Raw genomic sequence first — 24317 nt, forward strand, 5'->3', positions numbered from 1 at the left:
TAAGGAGTAAATACTTTATTAACATTCAAGATTTCATTAGCATTGCAATATCTCAAATTAAAATTCTACACAAGAAAAATAAAAATTAAATACATGTTCACAGGATAGGTGCTGGATGGAAAGTAAAGGTTATGTAAGGCAAAAATATACAAACAAAAATTAAATCAACTACAATTAGTGAGGGCCCTTGGACATAAACCTGGGAATATATGCATGGAGAAATGTGACGATGCGTCAATACCAAGCAAATTGTTTGTGCAGTTTTACAATGTAACTGGAGCCTTTCACTTTTAAGTCATACTTCTAAATGCACACTGACTAACATCTGCATTATCTGATTTGAGCATCCAATTATGTCTGTGCAACACTTGTCCTATAGATTCTTTCCCTCTATTAGCTACACTTCCACCTATTGAAGTCATTTCTACTACACAGCTGTCTATACTTGCCCCACAAAATGCAGTGTTAGAAATGCCTAGTTACTTAAATGCCAGTGAAATATCTATAAAATACAAAATACCAACCCTTATAAGCCATAAAAAATTATTCTAAGGAATACTGTGTAAATAGAAAAAGTCATTAGCTCCTTCATAATGTGTTAATACTGTGGCAAAAACAAACTAGTTAGAATTAAAGAGGAGAATACTGAAAGGTTACATACACACCATGTTCCTTCAAATTACACACTTCACAGTTAACTGCCAGAATTACTTACAATGGCAAGTGGTTAAGGGACATTATTTAAAAAAATAAAGATGACTGAATGAAATGAAAATATCTCTATCAAACCCACAGGGTCCATAACTTGAACTTTTCAATAGATTTGTGGTCAGAAACCATCACAGTATCATATATATAGATAAAAAGGCAGGGAAAAAGGGAAAAAAGTAAACGCTTCATACAGATATACCCTTCTCCTTAGTAAATGAGCAGGGCACATTAATATGTTTCAGCTTCTAAATGAGTTTTGCCTTGATTATGTTTTAATGGTTATTTTCTGTTGTGCCACGATAAACGTAACCTACGTGGAGCAGTCGTTTGCCCTAAAGTACCATTAAGATTCATGAACTTTACTGTAGCAGCCATGTATTCTAGGAAATCAACTGATAAGGTAAAATATAAACTTCTGAATACAAGTATTTCGATTTGATTTAGCATAAGCTAATTAATGGCACACAGTGAGAAGAGAGGTGACGTGAGAAAAGAGGAATGTTGAAAGACAAACGAAGAAGAAAAACTTCATGGGGTCAGTGCAAGCAGCCCCCCTACCATCGTACGGACATTGTGCAACACATCTTGGCTGTTTTATCGCCCGATCCCTTTAAAAGTCACCTCTCAAATGTACCATTTTATGGCCCCCCAAAGGAACCAATGGTTGTGGGGAGAGGAAAAAAAAGGAAAGGGAAACTGGAGGAAAGGTGAAGGAGAACAGGATAATAGAATGAATCATTCAGTCTTTTGGCACAGGGGGAAAAAAAGTGCAACATTCCCACAGTAAAAACTTGATGAACAATGTTTGGTGCAACTTCCGGAGTCACAAACCGCTCTGTCAAGATCCAATTTGAAGTAATTTGAGTTCAGCTGATGAGTTTTCATCCATAACTGCTCCTGAAAAGAAACATCTTCATCAAGGCTTAAATACGGATGCAATTATATATAATCACAGGCACTCCTCCAAACACACCGACTGATCTTACAATCACTCAAACCATTCTGCACTGCCAAACGTGTCCACAAGGAGGCAAAGAGGTACAATAAAACAAATGTAAAATGGCTATGGCTAAATGAAAGCGCTGGAAAACGTGGTCTGTTCTTAATTTTCTGCACATTTACAGTTCAGATAATAATGCCTAAGGCTTAACTGAGGAGGATGAGAGAGGCAGATGCCCCACTGAGAGCCAGCTTGCAGGAATTTGGACTGCAGGAATCGCAAGAGTGCATGAGAAGCTCTGCGTACATCATGTACTAACTAGACAAGGAGAGGGATTAAAGGTAAAGCATAAAGTGATGGTCATTAGCAAACTGGAAACTACTGTAGCATCTAGAAAGTCAAAAAGCATGGGATGAGGTGGTGATCTCTGGCAATGAAATACACAACATACCTGGATGTGTGTGTGCGCGTGTATAAATATAATACACTGTATATAAAATAAATGAATTTTAATTTTAAGAGCATGATTTTGTTCAGTCTATCTCTGATATTCATTAATTTTATATACAGTGTATATATACACACACACATATATCTAAATATACACACATACATATATGTGTGTGTGTGTGTGTGTGTGTGTGTGTGTGTGTGTGTGTGTACAAAATATACAGATGTACAAATATATACACTGTATATAAAATTAATGAATATCAGAGATATTCTGAACAAAATCATGCATTTAAAATGAAAATTCATTCATTTTATATACAGTGTATATATTTGTACATCTATATATTGTGTACACACACACACACACACACACATATATATACACACTGTAGATAAAATGAATGAATATCTGAAATATATGAACAAAATCATGCGCTTAAAATGAAAGTGCACAGGGACTAAATTAATTTGTATTAAAAAAAAGAATAAAAAAGTACTGATCCGTTTAAGACTGTTTATAAGAACCATCTAAAAAAAAATCGGATTCACTTGACTATTTCCCAACACTAGATATGATTTCTAATATTAAAGGAGCTGTATGTAAGAATTGTATTTCAATTAATCATAAAATGGCCCTGATATGTCACTAGACATTAAGAAATCATGTTCATTTCAAATACTTATATCACTAACAACAGTAGTACGGCCAGGATATTGTCATTTAAAAAGTGAAGTTGCAGCCCTCAACTGATGTTGATGTTGTCATCTTGTGTTTTGGCCTGAAGCGCCACCATCCACCTATCAACCAATCACAAAGTCAGTAGTGTTTCAGCATCCGGGTTGCCAGCTCTGCTCTAGTTACCACAGCTACGTAGCAGCCTACGTTCCTGCTGGATCCTGCAGCCTATCTGGCAACCTCGAGTCAGGGGGAGGGGGAGGGGATACACCGCTCTACAGTAATTTGAAAGTGATTGCAGTACCAGTTTTGCCCACAATCTTACATACGGCTCCTTTAACCAAACAATGATTCATATCAGACTTCATAAAAAGACAGCAAAAATTGTTGCTCTTAGCAAGAGAACAAAAAGATGCACACATTTTATGCTATACTCCTAAAAAACCCAAGATTATGAAAACAAATATTTTAAACGGATACATAAGCACCTATTTTACTGGGATTTGTGATGTTTCCCTGACATGTTATCTTAGTAGTTTATGTTATGTTTACTGTATAACTCAGATTGTGTTGGGTTCTCTCCTTTTAATAATATTTTTCTTTTTTTTTGTATTTTCTTGTAACTGTAAAAATATACATATATTGTTTATTATTAAAAACATTTTTGATGTACTGCTACTGTACTTGTTGAAAAAAGTAGCTTGTTAAAAGCTACAGGATTTAGAAAACAAGTGAACTATTGTCACACAACTAAAAAAATGCAGTGATGTTAGAAGTACATTTTGTTCCTCCCCTTCACGAAATACACTAACACCACTTTTTTGCAAACTAAAGTCTAGCACAGATCTGCACAATAAATAACTGCCAGGCTCAGCGGGGTGCATGTCCTCAGTCAGACACACCTCCCTTCTGCATCCAATAACAAATCTCCTGTCTACTCTTCACAGACCACAGCGCTCCGCTCACAGACGCTCCACAGGCCTGCTTAAGTGCTAAACGTTCCTCACCTCCAGCTGTCTGCCGGCTCGCCTCAGTTGATGAGAATTCCAGGAGGCCTCCCATCCTCCTCTGTGATGTTCCTGAAGTTATTCTCAGCTTCATCCACAGTCCTAAAGAAGCAAAACATTGAGGGGAACCCAAAATACACTCAACTCTAATAGACCAGAACAGATAAATAAAAGCCGCTCACATTAAGAAGTCTTTGACGTCCTCAACGGTGAGATCGCCAGTGGTGTCCAGAGTGATGTCAGCACTGCTGTTGGGAGAATCCAAGATGGGCGAGGACAAATCGCTCCTCATTTCCTCCAACAGACCTGAGAGAAAGACCACATATTATCTTGTTTTATGCTTTTTCAGCCTAAACAATGAAATCATTGTATTTCATGAAATGCATGTTCTTGACAGTGCGATTTGTATTGTCACAAAAGGGGTGAGATCATAGTCTAAGAAAAATTAACTGCTGTACAAGTACATAAATTAGACCTCAGTCATAAAAATTCTAATTTCCAGTAAAACAAAACCACACAAATTATAGTAATTTCAGCTAGTTGAGTGAAGAATGACATACATTTTCCATTTGTCAAGACTTGAGTGCAGACTCGTTACCTTCAGTTTCAACAGACTTGCTCTCTGCTTGTGTCTTGTGCGTTCCATTAGCCTGTGGTGGGAGCGTCGTGCTGGAACTGCAAAAAAAAAAAGTGCTGAAAATGCAGAAGTACTATTATCTGAATATCAGGGACATGACTGATGACTGATCCAACAAAAATGACCCAACTGTTCAAAGGTTTGGGGTCGGTAAGAATTAACGTTTTTAAAAGAAGTCTTTTATGCTCACAAAAAATACAGTAAAAACAGTAATACTGTCAAATTTTATCACAACTTGTGAACAAATGTGATTTATCCCTGTGATGGCAAAGCTGAATTCTCAGCATCATTACTCCAGTCTTCAGTGTCACATGATCCTTCAGAAATCAGTCTGATATGATGATTTGCTGCTATAGAAAAATTTCTTATTATTATCAATGTTGAAAACGGTTTCCACAAAATATAAAATGGTAAAACTGTGATATATTCGAAATATACTCGAGTAGCCCTTCCAACAGTGAAATCTCACTGATCCAAAATAACAATTGCATTTTGTACATCAAATATCTTCTAACTGGCTGTGACTGACGCCCAGGAGTACAATTTATTATTAATTCAGTGTATGTAGAAGTCTATGTTTGGATGAATATTTTGGTGGGGCTGTGGCTGTTTAAACTTAATTAGTGAAATCTATGTTACTCACCTGTGTGCAGAGAGATCGTGAGGTCGCTCCACATCCATTCGGCACAGTGGCTCTGTGATCACACGAGCTGACAGCGAGAAGCGCTCGTACTCCGAAGGCGAAATCAGGTAGAACCCTGATAAAGTTGAAGGCAATTTAGTTGAACCTCGTTCCAGTGGAAAGGCTCCGAGCTAGAAATGATTTACAGGCTGTTTGAGAATGAACTACTAACCTTGTCCAGTCTTCGTGAACACACAGGAAGCAATGCCACTGATGTCTTCTTTGCGAATGCAGTCATAGCGGACTTGCGGTCTCAGTGCTGGCACACTGAACACGTGGAGGTCACCCAGATTGGTAAGGCACACTAAAGCGTTCTCAGAGTACTCCTCAGAGCTCACGCTGGTGAAGTTCGACAGCGCCACCTTCCGTACTCGACACCCCTCATGGGCGGTCAACTTGAACTTGGTTTTTGCACTTACTTTAGGCAGCGTGAAAATCTATACAAAGCAGAATATAGATTATTCACTTCCAATTTTGCTTTTTACGATCTAGTTAATGGTAGATTTAGTTGTAAATATCCCAACCTTAAACTGCTCTTCAGAAGCAATAAGAACTGAGTGGCTGCCCTGCATGTCTGGAGCTTTGGCCAGATCTCTGGAGACTTCATACGGCTCTGGCAGAGGGGTTCCTCGACCATCCAGCACAGCGATGGACACCACTGGAGCTCTGTGCATGAGCTGGATCTCTTTCCCCAGCAGGGCCTCCACACTCTGCTCAGAGAACTTCTCCTGCGAGGGTACGTCCAGAGCGTATGCGTATACCGAGCCAGAGTTTGTGCCGGCCCACATCGTAGGGCCGTGATGCGTTCCTGAGAAACGAAGGAAAAATAATAGTGGCCTATAGCATGCCATAATGAACAGATTATTTTCCATATCAATACATGATTGTCTTAAGAGCCTGGAGTCTTATTTACAAAACGCAAGCATGATTTGATCTTAGTTAAAAAAATAAAAATAAAATAAAAATAAAAATGAAAGAGAGAAGGCAAAAGCTGACATGAAAGTGTTATTTGCTGGATTGTAACTACCATAGATTTAGGCCCTGTCCCAAATGGCACACTTCATATGCACTTCCGGTCTTGTGGACTTACAATGGCTGCCGTGTGCACGTGTCCGTTAAGTCCACGAGACCGAAGGGTGTCCCATTTGTCATTTTAGGTTTCAGAAGGGGGCTCGCGATATGCGCCCTTGATGCGCACTTTTGCCGAGCCCACACTGAGCTCTACAGCAGACTTCTTCCCAGCAGTCAAAGCGGCATTACGTCATTATGCGGACTCATATGAAGACCGCAAGTGTTTAGGGTGCCATTTGGGACAAGGCCACTGTTGTTTTTTGCTTTCTTAGTTGGGGACAACAATATTTTTGATCTGCCTGCATTGACACAATTATATGAGAACTGAACTGAGCTGGACAAATGACATCACTGTTTTCTCCAGAGCAGCTATATATATATATATATATACATATATACACAGTAGTCAACATTTGAAGTGGATCAAAAAAAGTTAATCAAAGTTGTCCTAAGACAAGAACGGGTTTTGTTCAAAATTCATGTATAACTTTGATGAAAGGTTTTGATCCACTTCAAATGTTGACTACTGTATAAATGAACTAAATTAATACATTTTTGACAACAAAAATGAACCATCACTGAACTTACTTAAGCTGGACTATGACACTATTGGCTTCTAGATCGGAAACAAACTCTGTTGCATTAATTTCCTGTTATCACTAAAGCTGCTTTGAAACAATCTGTATTGTAAAAAGCGCTATATTAATAAAGGTGACTTGACTTGACAGGGTCATAAAGGGGTATATGCTCAAGTGTTCAACTGGTATGGGATTTTCAATGACAGATTCTGAAACTTTTGCACTTACCAAATGTTAAACTAAATGTAAAAGTCTCATTTTATTACTAGACTGTTTTATAACTGGTCTACTATTGAATAAAAATGATTGAATTGAACACAAGTACTTAAATACAGCTGAACAGAATAAGCATATCTTATCTTACTGATAAGTTCTTTTGATCTTTAGACGAACTATCACAGATGCCACAAATTTTTAACATTGATGAAAATAATGTTTCTTGAGCAGCAAATCATTATATTAGACTGATTTCTGAAGGATGATGATGCTGAAAATTCAGTTTTGAAATCACAGGAGTAAATTACATTTGAAAATATATTCAAATAGTAAACTTATTTTTAAAGTGTAATTTATTCCTGTGATGTCAAAGCTGAATTTTCAGTACTTTCATAGTACTAATGTTTTTACTGTATTTTTAATCAAATAAATGCAGCCTTGGAAAGCATAAGAGAGTTCTTTCAAAAACATTATACAAATCATGCATAATTTCCAATATCTGTAACCTATGGAGTATAAACATATTTTTGTTCACTGAAGTTTTGGGTATCTCTGTTATAGAACATATGATTCCACTTAAAAGATTATTAGTAGCATTCTCCATGACCTGATTTGCATTTCTCAATTTTATGCGTTTTGTGTGACTGAAATTTTTTTTTAGTTTTTCCTATTCAGTCAGCACAGCTGTTTCAGACAATAGTGACCTGACTTGACCTATTATAATGTTCCAAAAACAAACCACTCACACCCATAACTGCACAGTACAAACACAAAGTTATTCCCTCAATTATTGTGAAACATTTTAATTTATTGCACTAATAAACTATAATACTTTGTTCAGAACTCTCTCACAGAAATTTATTTCTCCCTAAAAATCATCTAATCACTATTGTGCAAAAGCCTGTTTTGAGTTAAGAGGTCACATATTTTGAAGATGAGGGAAATGAGGCTGCTTCATGCTTGTGACCCAGACATCATAATATAGAGTGATAGTGTAAATAACTTTAACACCACAAAAATGTGGGCGAATGTGTGAACAAATAAACAGCCTTGGTCAGGTTAGACAATAATATACACATCAGCCTACATATTTCACACAGGACAGACATAACTAACTAACTAACTAACTAACTAACTAACTAACTAACGTAAAATGACATTCTCTCTACACTCAGAGTTCTAGATTAGACTCGAAGCAAAATAGCTTCTAATATTCTAACAAGTCTAATATTTTGGCTTAAACTGGTACAATAACAGATGGATAAAATAGGCGTGTACAACAAATGTTAATTAAATTCAAGTACTTTAAATGTAATTACAATGCACCAACATGTACATAAGTATTTGTATCAAATGGTTAAATACAGTTACAGTAGTAGCTAAAAAAAAAAAACTAAAAAAAAAAAGCACATTTTAGTCATGTCACACTGTGCCCTTTTTCTCACAATTCTCACCATCTCTGAGGAATGTGTCAGCGAAGCAGAGGCAGCGCACCACCCCAGACAGCGAGTCGTCTGCAGAACGGGGCTCAATCCGTCTCTGCACCGGCGTCACCTCAGCATCGTGCTCCGCCAATTGGGCGTTAGCCTCCCGCACCTGATGAAAACAAGATCATCTTCTAATAATCTAATAATCAACAGGTCATCAGACTCAATGGCCTCATTCCCTGTATCACAAAAACCTGTGAGATTGTGAGGAACGTATGGGAGATTTCCAGACACTCACTTTACCGGTGGGGCTATTAACCACGGCACGTTTCTTTCCTGAGACTCTGCTCTTCCGGATTCGTCTGAAGGACTGGCGCAGGGATTTCTTCAGAGACTTTACTCGAGACAGCGGGCCCTCCATAGCCAGAGAGTCATTGGGGTGTAGGGTGCACCTATGGAAAGAACCTTCCTTTGAAGCAAACTCCATTCATACAAAAGTCAGATCTTTATTAATATCCTACGAGGTTATTCTGCTGTAACGGCTGAAGGAAATGTTTATTCAGATTAGGGTTTAATTGCATACCTATAACAATCCAATGCATTCATTGGGTAATTCAATGGATAATCAATTATAAAAATTTAAAAAAATTATAATTATAAAATCATAAAAATGTATAAAGTATTATTATTTATATAAATACAATTATTATTATTAATAATTTTATATTATAATATACAATTATAAAATGTATTATCTAATAAAATCATAAATTATCACTATTGTTGTTATTAGTACAGTGAGGAAAATAAGTATTTGAACACCCTGCTATTTTGCAAGTTCTCCCACTTAGAAATCATGGAGGGGTCTGAAATTGTCATCGTAGGTGCATGTCCACTGTGAGAGACATAATCTAAAAAAAAAATCCCATTTATTTGTATGATACAGCTGCAAATAAGTATTTGAACACCTGTATATCAGCTAGAATTCTGACCCTCAAAGACCTGTTAGTCTGCCTTTAAAATGTCCACCTCCACTCCATTTATTATCCTAAATTAGATGCACCTGTTTGAGGTCGTTAGCTGCATAAAGACACCTGTCCACCCCATACAATCAGTAAGAATCCAACTACTAACATGGCCAAGACCAAAGAGCTGTCCAAAGACACTAGAGACAAAATTGTACACCTCCACAAGGCTGGAAAGGGCTACGGGGAAATTGCCAAGCAGCTTGGTGAAAAAAGGTCCACTGTTGGAGCAATCATTAGAAAATGGAAGAAGCTAAACATGACTGTCAATCTCCCTCGGACTGGGGCTCCATGCAAGATCTCACCTCGTGGGGTCTCAATGATCCTAAGAAAGGTGAGAAATCAGCCCAGAACTACACGGGAGGAGCTGGTCAATGACCTGAAAAGAGCTGGGACCACCGTTTCCAAGGTTACTGTTGGTAATACACTAAGACGTCATGGTTTGAAATCATGCATGGCACGGAAGGTTCCCCTGCTTAAACCAGCACATGTCAAGGCCCGTCTTAAGTTGGCCAATGACCATTTGGATGATCCAGAGGAGTCATGGGAGAAAGTCATGTGGTCAGATGAGACCAAAATAAAACTTTTTGGTCATAATTCCACTAAACGTGTTTGGAGGAAGAAGAATGATGAGTACCATCCCAAGAACACCATCCCTACTGTGAAGCATGGGGGTGGTAGCATCATGCTTTGGGGGTGTTTTTCTGCACATGGGACAGGGCGACTGCACTGTATTAAGGAGAGGATGACCGGGGCCATGTATTGCGAGATTTTTGGGAACAACCTCCTTCCCTCAGTTAGAGCATTGAAGATGGGTCGAGGCTGGGTCTTCCAACATGACAATGACCCGAAGCACACAGCCAGGATAACCAAGGAGTGGCTCTGTAAGAAGCATATCAAGGTTCTGGCGTGGCCTAGCCAGTCTCCAGACCTAAACCCAATAGAGAATCTTTGGAGGGAGCTCAAACTCCGTGTTTCTCAGCGACAGCCCAGAAACCTGACTGATCTAGAGAAGATCTGTGTGGAGGAGTGGGCCAAAATCCCTCCTGCAGTGTGTGCAAACCTGGTGAAAAACTACAGGAAACGTTTGACCTCTGTAATTGCAAACAAAGGCTACTGTACCAAATATTAACATTGATTTTCTCAGGTGTTCAAATACTTATTTGCAGCTGTATCATACAAATAAATAGTTAAAAAAATCATACATTGTGATTTCTGGATTTTTTTTTTAGATTATGTCTCTCACAGTGGACATGCACCTACGATGACAATTTCAGACCCCTCCATGATTTCTAAGTGATTTCTAAGTAACTTGCAAAATAGCAGGGTGTTCAAATACTTATTTTCCTCACTGTATATAATACTATTAGTATTACATTCTTGTGACAGATGCTGAATATGTGAGAATATTATATGATAGAAATACATTGTACGTGAATCCAGTTAAATTGTTATTTTTTGTATCATATATTTTATTGGAGTACTGAGTTTGTGTTCTGGAATATTTGTAGAATTTGTTTGGAAATGCAGTTTCTGATGAGACATGCTCATCAAGATAATTCATTTTATGAACCTGCTTAATTTGAAGATGGGCTTGTACACGACAAATTTTACATGTTTTAATTATTAATTTAGTAAATTATATGTCTCCACCATTAAAGGAATGGTTCACCCAAAAATAAAAATTCTGTCAATGTTTATATGTGAATAAAAGCCTAAATTCAATCTGTTCATCATATAAAGCGTTAGAGTCTCTTTGTACTAAACCGCTCAATTCATATGGATTAGTTTTACGATCTCTTTATGAACTTTTTGAAACGTCAAAGTTCTAGTAGTGTAGCTGTCAATGAAGGGACAGGAATCTCTCAGATTTCATCAAAAAGACCTTAATTTGTGTTTCGAAGATGAATGAGAGTCTTACAGGTTTGGAACAACATGAGGGTGAGTAATTAATGACAGAAAGTTTTTGGGTGAACTATCCATTTAAGGTGTTATTACCATTGAGTTACTAAGGCCAGTATCTACCAACTTAAATTCTGCTATTGAGCCAACCCCAACTCAGAATGCTTCAATATCTTCATAGCAAATGACATCAATCTTTCAGTTTGAAGCACTGATTATAAGTGCTCCTGAACAAGCATTTGGCCAAGTAATACAGCAGCCTTGGATGGCCCCATGAGTTACCTCGCCAGCACCGGACTCCGCCGATGGTAGTCAAAGAGGCCAAAGCCATGACTGGTGCCAAAGGCAATGAGGTTCCACTCTGCGTGCAGGGTTACCGCAGTAACGGCCGCAGGCGGCATGCACTGCACCAGGACAACCGGCTGGAATCCAGGAGCAAACACTACCGGGCCCATCTTAGGAGGCAGCCGGTCATGACCCTTCCACGTAAAACCCTCTCGGTCCTGGAGCAGGTCCACTGTGGCCACATCAATCATGTGATCTGACTTCTCATCGCTTAGAACCATAACTATAACCTGTGAACAGAGCTTAGGTTATAACATTACTATCATTTCTTTTTGTGCAGACTATAGTCATTTGAAAACCTAGTGAGCTTCCCATCTAGGCAACATTATTAAGGCCCGTTCACACCAATAACTGTAAAGATAACTATAGCGATAACTACATTAGCATTCACGCCAGTGGATGACATCATTCTGTTTACGCTAATTGTGCTGCAGGTTTGTCGTCTGCCGCTTTAAATGCTCGAGCTCTTTAAGGCAGGATGGATTCTGATTGGCTGTCAATGTTTTTATTGTTCGTCAGCTGGAAAAAACCTTTCTGAAAGTTAATTCCAACAATATCATTTCTCTGTGCTGTTATCGTTATAGTTGTGACGTGGACTCTGCTATTCTTTTATATTTAAAATGTTTTTTAGAACTATATTTATATTGTTATAGTTATCGTCCTTGGTGTGAATGGCCTTTAGGCATTATTCAAATAGAACTGGTTTTCCCCTAAGGAGGTGGGATGAATCCATGTTTCACAGACGATTTTGGATGGACAGAGTCAAGATGTTATGAGGTTTCATTAAGTGTATAATACTGCATATGTGGATATATTTGCATTAAATCATTAAAAACTAGTGATCCTACTTGTCCAGCAGTTCCAGCCACCACCAGTTTTCCACTGTATTTACAGAGGCTGATCTTCTGGATTCCTAGTCTAGGATCATCACTGTATGGGTCAAAACAGCCCACCTGGAAATAAATGAAAAGCAAACATAGATTGTTATTATTCTTCATTGATTTCTAAAGCTGCACAAACAGTGCAGCAATATCCTATTTATGAGGAATGTATAGTGTAAAAACACACATGAACCAATTAAGTCTAGTAAAGCTTAAAGTATACTTCGGCTTTTGTGTGTACGCGAGAGATTGTGCACGATGCAAATTTCATCACTAGAATAGTATGCCCACGGCCCACCACCCGTTTTTGTAACCACTCATGCTTTTTGTGCGTTCAAGTCATGTCGAAAAGATCGTATTTACAAGTTAAACGCACATGAACGCCACCACAAAGTTGTAAATACGAGTTGGAAGCACCGATCTTTACGAATTGGGGGCGTGTTAAAGAGAAAAACTTTTTCATTTACAACAAAACAAGCTAATTCCCTGCACAAAATATAATAGCATTGTAATATAACAATAAAGTTTACAGTGGATTAATAAATTAATTAAAAACATTAAAAAGCAAAACACACCTGATGAACATAATTTGTTCTTCATTTTCTGGAAGTAGAGTACAAAAACCTTTCTGTTTTTTGTGTTAAGAGAAGGTACACCGCCATCTTGCTTTACAAAAGTGACTTGAACGCACCTGACGGCGTAAACAACTTCCCAGCCCTTGAACGCACCATTTGTACGCGCAAGTCACACATGCGCATTGAATTTGTTTTGCATTAATCAGTTGTTCCACAAGGTGGCAACACTGGGCCGGCCGTTGTTTCTACTACGCATACTATAATGTACGCGTAAAAAAAAAAAAAAAAAGAAATAGGTATGTAGAAGATATTTTGTTTGTTTTTGTGACAGTTAAGACAAAAGAAGAAGAAAAAATAAATAAATAAATCAAAACCCATCCGTACAGCCTTAAAGAAAAAGCATCAGCCATATAGCTTGACTGCATGTTATGAACATTATATAAATGCAATCGGTAACAATATAAGACTGTATTTCCTTCCCCTCTAGACACATTGACCCTCAACCGCGTCTGCTCCCGCCCAAACAGATGCCGACAAAGTCAAGAACAAAGAAAAGAGGAATGTGCATGTTATGAGGAGGGAAAAAAAACAATAAAATAAAAAGCAATGCAGCAGTGCCATCCAGAGCAACAATGTGCTTCATTTCCAGCAGACGCTAGCAAAGCATTTCAGACAGACAGTCTGCTTTTAATTAAGGTGCAAACGAAATCAACTCCAGTGTGAATCCCATATGCTTAAGTGGGCCACACGCCAGACTGCAGTCGGCATTTTATGGAGAAGCTGAAGAAAACAAAACAAAAAGAGAAGTGAGAGGTCAAGAAACTTGCAGAGCTGAAGCTGCCCTTGTGAAAGAAAACGGAGTAAAATAAAATAAGATAACATAACATATCCCAGTGTTCAGATGATGTGATAGCTTTGTTTTTAAAGTGAATAAAAAAAAAAATAATCATCAGAACTCCAAAATCATCCCTGACCTTTCTGAAAGGAGGCCATTCCTCCTCTCCAGCCTGCGTCAAGCTGTCGTTGTGGTCGCAGTCTGTCTGAAAGATGTTCGCTGTGCTCAGTTTGTACAGAGGTTTGAGCGACACTCCCGATGCATCCCAGAAGCGCACTGTACCGTCCTCATGACTAAAACACAAACAAAAATAGCCACTCATCATCCTGACAACTGATCCAAATAAATTAATGCATTTCATTAAAGCCTGTAGGATGTTTTACCAAGACCTTTAAGAGCAGCTGTTCAAATAACTTGATTATGATTTGTAATGTGTAAAGGAAACAGAGCTTAAAATAAATAAATTAAATAAATAAAAATAAAAATAAAACAAACTCACCCAGTTAACAGTAGTTCTTTTTGCTTTGGATCAGGTGCTAAGTTTTTCCCTCCACATATTGGCCAATTCTGTCAAAATACAGAGGAAAAAAACACTTCATGGCAGCCGCTTCAACGAAAAAACATCTGGCAAACTTTAAATTCTGTAATGAAATAACATTAAATAAAAACTTTGATGCTGGTTTATGTTTTACTGGAGGTTGTTAAATAAAATCCATTTCAGAAAGTCAAAATCACTTGCTCCTAAGCTATTAAATCTAAAAATACAGTATGAGCGTGCTGTATTAAATTCATTCATTTATATAACAGTGACAAAAACAAAGAGAGGTGTTGGTTTAATAATGTTAACATTATACACATAACAGATGTTATATGAAATGCAGCAGTTTTCTGCTGAATTGGAAAAAACATTGACATATAGTTGGATTTCCTCGGTTTACATGGGTCTTGTTTTTCAAACGGCAAAACATATATAACGCAATAATACTTTCAGCTACCAATATGAGTTATCCCAGCGCCAACATTTTAAAACTATTCCACCAAATTTCATTTCAAACCAACAAAGAACATGTGTTTTTTATTTTTTTATACAAGTTTTGGGTCTTTGTGTGGAATCTTTATTTCACCCACCTCATAGTTCTGCAAAGGACACTGCTGTTGGCCAGCACTGATCACTCTCTCCCAGAACTTGGGAGGCACATTTGAGATGTGACATGAAAAGGTGATGGCGGAGGAGTGCAGAGGAGCCAGATAGGGAGCAGGGACAGTGGGCCAGCCAGCCATCTGAAGATCAATCACTACCAGCTCCTCTTCCAAAAGAACCACAAGGGCTGATGGCTCATCAAATTCTGTGAGGCACAAAAATAACTAAAGTCCATGCACAGGAAATAATAATAACCATGTATCATCAGTGATTTATAGAACGGGTTATTACAACCCGGGTGCCATGATCAAGGGTACAATGGAGACCGTTTAGTGATTGCCCCATGTAAAAGTTTGAACTTATAACTATGGCTGGGCGGTATGATGGTATAGATTCAGCTGTATGGTTTATATGACAGCATGTATTTATGGTACAATTTTACTAGGGATGCACCCATGAATCAGCCAGTTGGTATCGTCAGATAAAAGCAATTCTTTTGTTTAAAGGTGCCCTAGAATTTGAAATTGAATTTATCAATTGGCATACTTAAATAACAAGAGTTCAGTACATGGACATGACATACAGTGAGTCTCAGACACCATTGTTTTCTCCTTATTTAAATCTCGTTTTTGAAAAACACCCCTGAAAAATAGGCGAATCTCCACATAACACCGACTGTGACGCAACAGTCGGGATCATTAATATGTACGCCTCCAAAAACTTGCATATGCCAGCCCATGTTCAAGGCCAGGCGGAACTGCGCAGCCGAATCATTTTTCTTCGAGAGACATCATGGCTTGCAAACGAGCGAAGCATCGCAGTTGCTCAGTGTTTGGATGTGCAAATGAACACAAAGGTATTTTTTTAGGTTCCTTCATCCGAGCCTCTGAAGAACCAGTGGGTTATGTGAATGTCTGATGTGTAATTGTTCAAGTTCAGACAGATAATCTTTCTCTCAAAGTCGTTCAATACTGTTTATGCATCAGTAAATCAAGCCAGTGACTAAACGATCAGTTTCTCTTAGTAGGATGAAAATAATCTTACTTAAACTATGATTAATATACAGATAGCGATCAAAGAACAATCCCTTTCCAGTCGCCCAAGCTGTCAATCACACAGCGCGAGTTTATCTGGACACTTGCCAAAAATCGTTATGAAATCAATGACGCTGTTACACTGCACAACGAAGTTACTCTTACTGTACGTACATCATGTTTGCATTGGTGAAATCATTAGTGAGAGTGCAGAAACTGCGTTGCAATAAGATCTTCATTCACGTGATCAACAGGCTTACACTGAAGTCTCACAGCAGCCAATCACAGCAGTGGGCGTTTACACTGAAGTCTCACAGCAGCCAATCACAGCAGTGGGCGTTTACACTGAAGTCTCATAGCAGCCAATCACAGCAGTGGGCGTTTACACTGAAGTCTCACAGCAGACACGCCCCTTCAAACAGAGCGTTCAAATCAGAGGCTAAAATCAGGCTAGGAAAAATGCCTTTTATTTCTAAATTATAATCAATTTTGATCTAAAAAACATACTAACATTATAAGGGCACCCCAGGAAACATTCTAAAATAATAAAATAATCCATGCAATGGGACCTTTAAGAACAGCCAATGATCAGGGCAGATTATATCCTGTCAATCAAAAGGGGTCTGAAAAACGTATCACACAGCTGTGGGAACTCATACTACTGTGTGTAAAGAAAATATCTTGTTAAATTTAGGGCTGTTGAAGTTAAAGCGACAATAACAGTAAAAAAAAAAAATACAGATGTTAAAGCTGGCTCTACTTGACCCTTTGAATCACCAGTAGTTCTAGCCAGGGTTGCTAGGTCCGTGGTTTTTCCATACACTAAATCGCAAAGAGCTTACCAAAATGTATAACATGTCATGTAATCACTCAATCAGTGTTTCAACCACAGAAAAAACGCCAGTAATTCCGCTTGTGAACGATGGCACTTAACGTTGCATTTACAAGTTACAAGTACAAGTTATCCAATGTTCATAGTTTGTTAGTGAGCTATAAAAGAAAACAATCGAGATGAGCTTATTTACTGTTAATATGTGCTTGTTTGAATAAATTTGTCATGAATAAATGGCAGTTGAATACAATTGTTTAGGCTCTGTTGTTAATTTTAACCTCTAATACTTGGTAATGTATCAAATGAGAGGGTTCTCTATAGTTTACAGCATTAGTTGAGAGATTATTTTTTTTATTTTTTTTAATAAATCAAAATATGTATCAGCAGATATCATTCCGCATAAACGGCTATAGGTATCACTTTTTGAGAAATTTTGCATAATGTGAAGTGTTTTTGCATTGATGGGAGACTAAATAACACTGTATTCTGCTTTGAATCCATTAAGTAAATAAGCTATTAATAACAACATTAATAATAACAATAAAATTACTTAATATATTATTACAGAATAATAATTATAAAAATTACAGAATAATTAATTATTTTTAATATTGCAATATCGCATTTACAAGGAATTTATAGTTTCTGGTTTGCATCAAACAAGCAAATAATCTATCAACAACACCATTAAAGGGATACTCCACTTTAAAATGAAAATTCTGTCATCATATACTGACCCTCATGTTGTTTCAAACCTGTATGAATTTCTTTCTTCTGCTGATGTCAGTAACCAGACAGTTTCTGGTCTCATTGACTTCCATAGTATATTTTTTCCTACTATGGAAGTCAATGGTACCAAAAACTGTCTGGTTACTGACATTCTTCTAAATATCTTCCTTTCTGTTCAGCAGAAGAAAGAAATTCATACAGGTTTGAAACAACATGAGGGTCAGTATATGATGACAGAATATTCATTTTAAAGTGGAGGAACAGTAAGTGTTGTTATCATTCTAATTATAATTATAATAAAATACTTATTTAATAATTATTCAATAATAATAATAATAATAATAAATAATTATTATTAGACAGGTTCAGTGTTTTTAATTATTCAACAACAACCCAAATCTTTAACCACTAGGCCACACCACCTGACCCACTCACCCTTATCTCTGTCTGTGCAGTGAATGGTGAAGAAGTCAATGACACGCGAGGTGAAGTCCAGGGTGACGTGGCTGCTGTCCTGCAGGATGGTTAAGCAGTGTCTGTCTCCATAGCTGGCTCTGGGCATACCGCCACTGAACAACACTAGAGGAGCTCTACAGAGACAACAGAGGACACCCTCCTGAGTCAAACCAGCAGAGCTGAAACATGAGATTATGGGATTTCATTTCTCGCACATTACGGCACAAACCCTGATTCTGTTGTCCTCCACAGGATCTTGTTCACGGCTTTGCAGGGAAAGGGGCCTGAGATGAATAACACACAAAAAGAGGAAAAAGAAAGACAAACTGAGTTTGAGAGAAACCACCAAAAATACAGTAATCTTGGCAGAGGAGATGTTAAAAATTGGAAAATATCCGTAGATCCCCAAACGGTTTGTGTCAACAAACCATCAGCTAATAGTGAAGAGTGCATTTGAGGTTTACGATCCCTTTAATAGGTCTGGAAAAGGATTTTAATGGCCTATTACAAAAGTTGAACAGACCCTAAGCTTTGCTATATAACAACATTTCCTGACATTGTGCGAGTCATGCAAACATTACATCATAACCAGCCATCTATGAGCTAATGGCTACTGGAATTACTACAGTGTATCTGCACAAAAAAAAAAAAAAATAGATGTGCATTCACATGCATGTTAAACGTTTGCTTTCAAACTGAATAAAACAATAGCTAGTCTTTTTAAAATGTAATGTGAATGCTTTAATACAGTGGTTCCCAAACTGGGGTATGTGAGGTGACAGACGGGGTACGCGAACAAAATGCTGAGTTTTGCCATTCATTTAATTCTACCCCACCTTAAACATGACACTAAAACCGAGCATGCATTTTTAACAGGCAAAATGCCACCTCTAATGTAAAAACAGGAAAATGGTAGTGCCGTAAAAGGTCAAATATATGACAAAATCAAATTAAATCATCTTTTGTGGTCAAAACTGACTGCATCCACACAAGCAGCATCCATATGATAGGTTCTACATTATTGCCATTCTTTGTAACTATAAAAGTGGGGATTTAGGACTTACTAGCATGACGAACAAATATAGACAGACTGTGCATAGACATCGATTAAGACTCAAACTCTCTTCAATGTCAGTATTGTGTGCTCTATTTTGAAACAAAATACAACAAAAGCCACAGCAGAACTGTTGTGCGTCTCCAAGCAACACACAGCCGTGTTTTGTTAGTAAATTAACTGCGGCTTTGAACGAATCAGGAGAGTCAATAATTCAATGACCCATTCATAAATACAGCCACTCAATTCATTGCTTGCTGAATGAATGAATGAATGAATGAATGAATGAATGAATGAATGAATGAATGAATGAATGAATGAATGAATGAATGAATGAATGAATGAATGAATGAATGAATGAATGAATGAATGAATGAATGAATGAATGAATCAATGAATCAATGAATCAATGAATCAATGAATCAATGAAGGAGAACTCCGGTCAATTTTAACATTGAGCTCTTTTTTTGTAAATTTGGAGTGCTGTCAGTACAGAGAACAACGACAAAAATCGGTGTTGCCTACACTGTGTTATCCTCTTTTTAAAATTTGCACTCTGTTGACTTAAAGGAGCTGTATGTAAGAAATGTATTTCAGTTAATCATAAAATGGCCCTGATATGTCACTAGACATTAAGAAATCATGTTAATTTCAAATACTTATATCACTGACAACAGTAGTCCGGCCAGGATATTGTCATTTAAAAGTGATAGTTGCAGCCCTCAACTGATGTTGATGTTGTCATGTTGTGTTTTGGCCTGAAGCCCCACCCTCCACCTATCTACCAATCACGAAGTCAGTAGTGTTTCAGCATCCGGGTTGCCAGCTCTGCTCTAGTTACCACAGCTACGTAGCAGCCTACATTCCTGCTGGATCCTGCAGCTTATCTGGCAACCTCAAGTCAGGGGGGAGGGGGAGGGGATACATTTGAAAGTGATTGCAGTACCAGTTTTGGCCACAATCTTACATACAGCTCCTTTAAATGGGACAAGTTTTAAACCTGCTTTTAGCCTCTTAACATGATGTGTCATTACAAGTGCACAGCCAATGTGAGTGATTCCTTCAGAGTGAACACGGTGAATCTGACTGCAGTAACGTTAGATGTGAAAGATATGAATAAAAATGAAGTTAATTCAGCCAGCGCTCATAACTGTATTTACATCCTGTTTTCGGTCGAAGTCCACAGTAGTCGATTGTCGAGTTCACGCGCATGATCATAGGTAACTAAGCAACAGTGGAGAACTCGACAATCGACTACTGTGGACTTCGACCGAAAACAGGAAATAAATACAGGTATGAGCGCTGGCTGAATTAACATCATTTTTATTCATATCTTTCACATCTACTGCAGTCAGATTCACCCGTGTTCACTCTGAAGGAATCACTCACATTGGCTGTGCACTTGTAATGACACATCAAGGATGTTAAGAGGCTAAAAGCAGGTTTAAAACTTGCCCCATTGAAGTCAACAGGGTGCAAATTTTAAAAAGAGGATAACACGGTGTAGGCAACACCGATTTTTGTCGTTGTTCTCTGTATTGACAGCACTCCAAATTTACAAAAAAATGAGCTCAATGTTAAAATTGACCGGAGTTCTCCTTTAAGACAGTGACTAACAGTTTGACATTTAAAAGCATCACTTCGTTTTTATTTTTGAACTTTTATTTTTGAAAAGGTGTACAGCAGTCCAAGTGGAAGAGATGTGGTACGCAGAAGGATGTTAAATGCCTCAGGTTGTACGCCAGTCTAAAAAGTTTGGGAACCACTACTCTAGTATGACTGAAATTGTACCAGACTTATATCAAGTGACTGGAGCTTGGCTTTGTTCAAAATGTATATGGATCATACAACAACTGGCCTCAGTGATTTTGGCTCATATTTAATCCTTCAAATATCGTGTCATGTACAGTATGTATATTTCATCCTTCATATTGTGTTGTACAGTACCACTTAAAAGTTTAGGGTCAGAAAGTTTTATGTTTTTGAAAGAAGCAAGTATTATTAGATCTTTCAGAAATCACTCTTACATGCTGATTTGTTGCTCAATCATTTCTTATATAATTGTGCACCAAACTTACAGCTAACAAAATCTGTGTGAGTGAAACAAAGAGAAAAGGGAAAGGCTGTGTAATTGGCATGTGTTGTGGCTCACCATATGGTATGGTGGATGAGATCGGGTCATGGGTGCAGGGATTGCTGCTGCTGACAGCCCACACCATGTATCCGCCATCACTATGGGAACTAACAAAGCTGTTCCCGGACCGTTCCCAGACCAAACTCTCCAGCTGCTGCAAGAGTGACAGTCCCACACAATACACAGTGTCAAAAAAGGACCAAAGACGTTGAAAGGAAGTCAAAAGATTTGAGTTAAACCATCTGGACAACTTAACATCAAGCATGGATGATTTAAAGATGCAATTTAAGCAGAGTTAAGGGTCTCGGACAGATCTCTCGACCTGCTCCCTTTGAAAGTCAGGAGTGTAATTATTTGACATTTACAGACAAACTTTGAATTAAAATAGAAACATAGACATCAATGTTTAAAGTTTCAAGCTCATGACCGCAAAGAGTGTTGAAAGCCATTTGAGAGACATCAAACAAACTTGCACACACACCCACCTGCTTTCCCAGGAAAAGGTTGTCTACATGCCGACTGTTGAGGTCCCAGAGTACAACCAGACCTCTGCTGTAACCAATGAGGATTTTATCAGAGTCTTTTGGATTTTCCTGCAGGGACTCCACAGGCCCCAATGATTTTCCACACTTGTACTCTTCTGGAACACTGAAGAGGGGAATAAGGAGACATGTGAATAAAATTACACCGCAAGATTTTATTCAGAGTACCTCGAAGATACAGAAAACCCTACAGATAAATGACAAAACCAAGAGCTATGCTGCACCAGAACACATTTGGGAGATTTATTCTCTTTCTAGTGCCGCTCAACTGCACTTCTATTTGGTATAAAAACCCAAATGTAAGTACACACTACTTAACTCCCCAAACACAGAGCGCTACTGAAGTACACATCAGAGAACCTTCACTGCAAAACTTCACTCAGCACTTTTACTCTCAGCAGATTCGAATGCAGGCTTGTGTGGAAAAGCATATCACATGGAAAAATGTGCAGGTCTCAGGGTTCAATGAGTGAAGAACAAACCAAGCTGCAAGCTTTGAGAACAATGTATTGAACATTTGGTAACAATTACATTTGATTCATGTTTGCAAAGTCTAACGGGGTGAAATGGAAAGAAAACACAAAGTTCAATAAACAACTAAAAAAATATCAGTGGTTCAAACACAAAAGTAACACGGCAGAAGTTGACACCATTATCAGACGCTGACATGCTTAAATTCAGTTTGAAAGCCAGACAAATGATGACCAATCAAAAGCCACAGTTCGGGATTCCTCTGTGGCTGTGGCATGGATTCAAGAGCTGGAATGTGCATGGTACACCCACAGAGTCGGGATGAGATGTAGCCATTAAGGGGGAGAGGAAAAGTGGAAAGCGCATGGAAAAGAAGGACTGGAGTAGTCATTTGATGGCATTGCTTGGGATGAAAATAGCCACAAGAAACAAAATTCACACAAACAACCAAGGCTTTTACAAGAAAATGTAAGAAAACCAGATTTGCACTTCTTGAAAGACATACCACTGTTTATAAGTCACTGTGTGATAACCAAATAATACATTTGTATGGCAACACTGAAATTACATTATTGCTCCGAGATTGTTGAATTATTGATTGTAGATTGTTGAACTGTCAAATTAATGGGAGATCTTGCAATTTTATTTCTTAGATTTCTTAATAATATTTGTATAAAAACTGAAAATGTTTAGCACAAGTCTGTAAGCTTCGAATAAAATTGAATGAGTTAAATTAAAGGATTAGTTCACTCTAAAATTAAAGTTCTGCCATTTATTAACCCTCATGTTGTGCCAAACCCGTAAGACTTTCGCTCATCTCCAAATTACAAATGAAGATATTTTTAATGAAACCTGCGAGATTTCTGCCTTTTATGAATCGAGAATAAAAGCCATTTAATTTAGGCTTTTATCCACATATAAACATTCATCAACTCACACATCGGTTGTGGTAAACGGAGGCTCAAGCATGTTTGCTTGATGTGCGAGAACCAATGAGGTTCATTCTCATGTGTTACGCAAGTACGGTTGAGCTTCTCTTTATGTTCACTGATCAATATGTTTATGTAAATAAAAGCCTAAATTCAATCAGTTATTCATATAAAGTGATCATGTCTCTTCTGAAAATGTGGCCAAACTAAACCGCTCAATTCATATTAATTAGTTTTACGATCTCTTTGTGAACTTTTAAGCGTCAAAGTGGTAGTTGCGTAGCAGTCTATGGAGGGACAGAAATCTCTCAGATTTCATTAAAATATATTAATTTGATTCGAAGATGAACAAAATTCTTAAGGGTTTGGAACAAAGTAACTGATGACAATATTTTTTTATTTTTGAGTGAATAACCATTTAACAAATGTTCCCATACCTTTCTACCAATAAATCTATTATTTTTTTACATGATCTTTCCATGATTTTCCCAATTATTCATGATATTCATAAATTAAATAAGTATTCTGAAGACATTAAAACTCAAACACATGTCAATCTAGATTTCCCACATGCCTTAAAGAAAACAAAATCACCACAAAACACAATGTTTTCTACCAAGACGCAGAGTATACTCTGGCATTCTGGATCCTGCTGATTCTCAAAGATGAGTGTGCAAAGCTCATATCCTCCATTTTAAACGCCTCCTCGGATAGGGCCCAAGAGATTTGGCACTTGGTACAAAAGCATTTTGTTCAGTAGTTTCCTGGCTGACACATACTTATTACCAGTGGCTCAGATAGGATGCCCATTACCCCCAAATTGCGCTGAGTTAATGAGCAGTTCAAGGTCTCTCAGAGGCAGATGAGGTCCACATTTAACCACCCAGACTATATCTGCAACAGGGCACACTGGGAAAGCTGTAATTTATCTCAGAGTTAAACAACATCTTTAAAGAGTAAGATGAATAGCTAGTGTGATTTCCTGCCTTGTAACAGTCACAATTACAGCTATTAGGAAAAACAGGTTTCTTCTT

The 24317-nt window shown here is 37.8% G+C and overlaps 1 protein-coding gene across 2 annotated transcripts in view; it reads right to left on the minus strand.

The window, feature by feature from the left end:
• llgl1 (LLGL scribble cell polarity complex component 1) overlaps nt 1-24317 on the minus strand; it is a 41661-nt gene continuing 17344 nt past the window's right edge. The window contains exons 6-23 of one of the 2 annotated variants that reach the window (XM_084088791.1): nt 21827-21989; nt 21360-21495; nt 18383-18437; nt 18133-18287; nt 15090-15307; nt 14461-14528; nt 14101-14254; nt 12519-12623; nt 11608-11900; nt 8697-8850; nt 8426-8567; nt 5631-5914; nt 5279-5543; nt 5068-5182; nt 4386-4462; nt 3970-4093; nt 3788-3889; nt 1-1602 (exon numbers count right to left, since the gene is read on the minus strand). In XM_084088791.1, coding sequence (XP_083944917.1) covers nt 3811-3889; nt 3970-4093; nt 4386-4462; nt 5068-5182; nt 5279-5543; nt 5631-5914; nt 8426-8567; nt 8697-8850; nt 11608-11900; nt 12519-12623; nt 14101-14254; nt 14461-14528; nt 15090-15307; nt 18133-18287; nt 18383-18437; nt 21360-21495; nt 21827-21989 — 2587 coding nt within the window. In that variant the 3' untranslated portion in view covers nt 1-1602; nt 3788-3810. Of the gene's footprint in view, nt 1609-3787; nt 3890-3969; nt 4094-4385; nt 4463-5067; nt 5183-5278; nt 5544-5630; nt 5915-8425; nt 8568-8696; nt 8851-11607; nt 11901-12518; nt 12624-14100; nt 14255-14460; nt 14529-15089; nt 15308-18132; nt 18288-18382; nt 18438-21359; nt 21496-21826; nt 21990-24317 lie in introns of both variants that reach the window. The other variant, XM_084088790.1, reaches the window with a different exon arrangement.

Source organism: Abramis brama (assembly GCF_963993115.1).
Source record: "Abramis brama genome assembly, chromosome: 1".
In the NCBI taxonomy this organism is placed as follows: Eukaryota; Metazoa; Chordata; class Actinopteri; order Cypriniformes; family Leuciscidae; genus Abramis; species Abramis brama.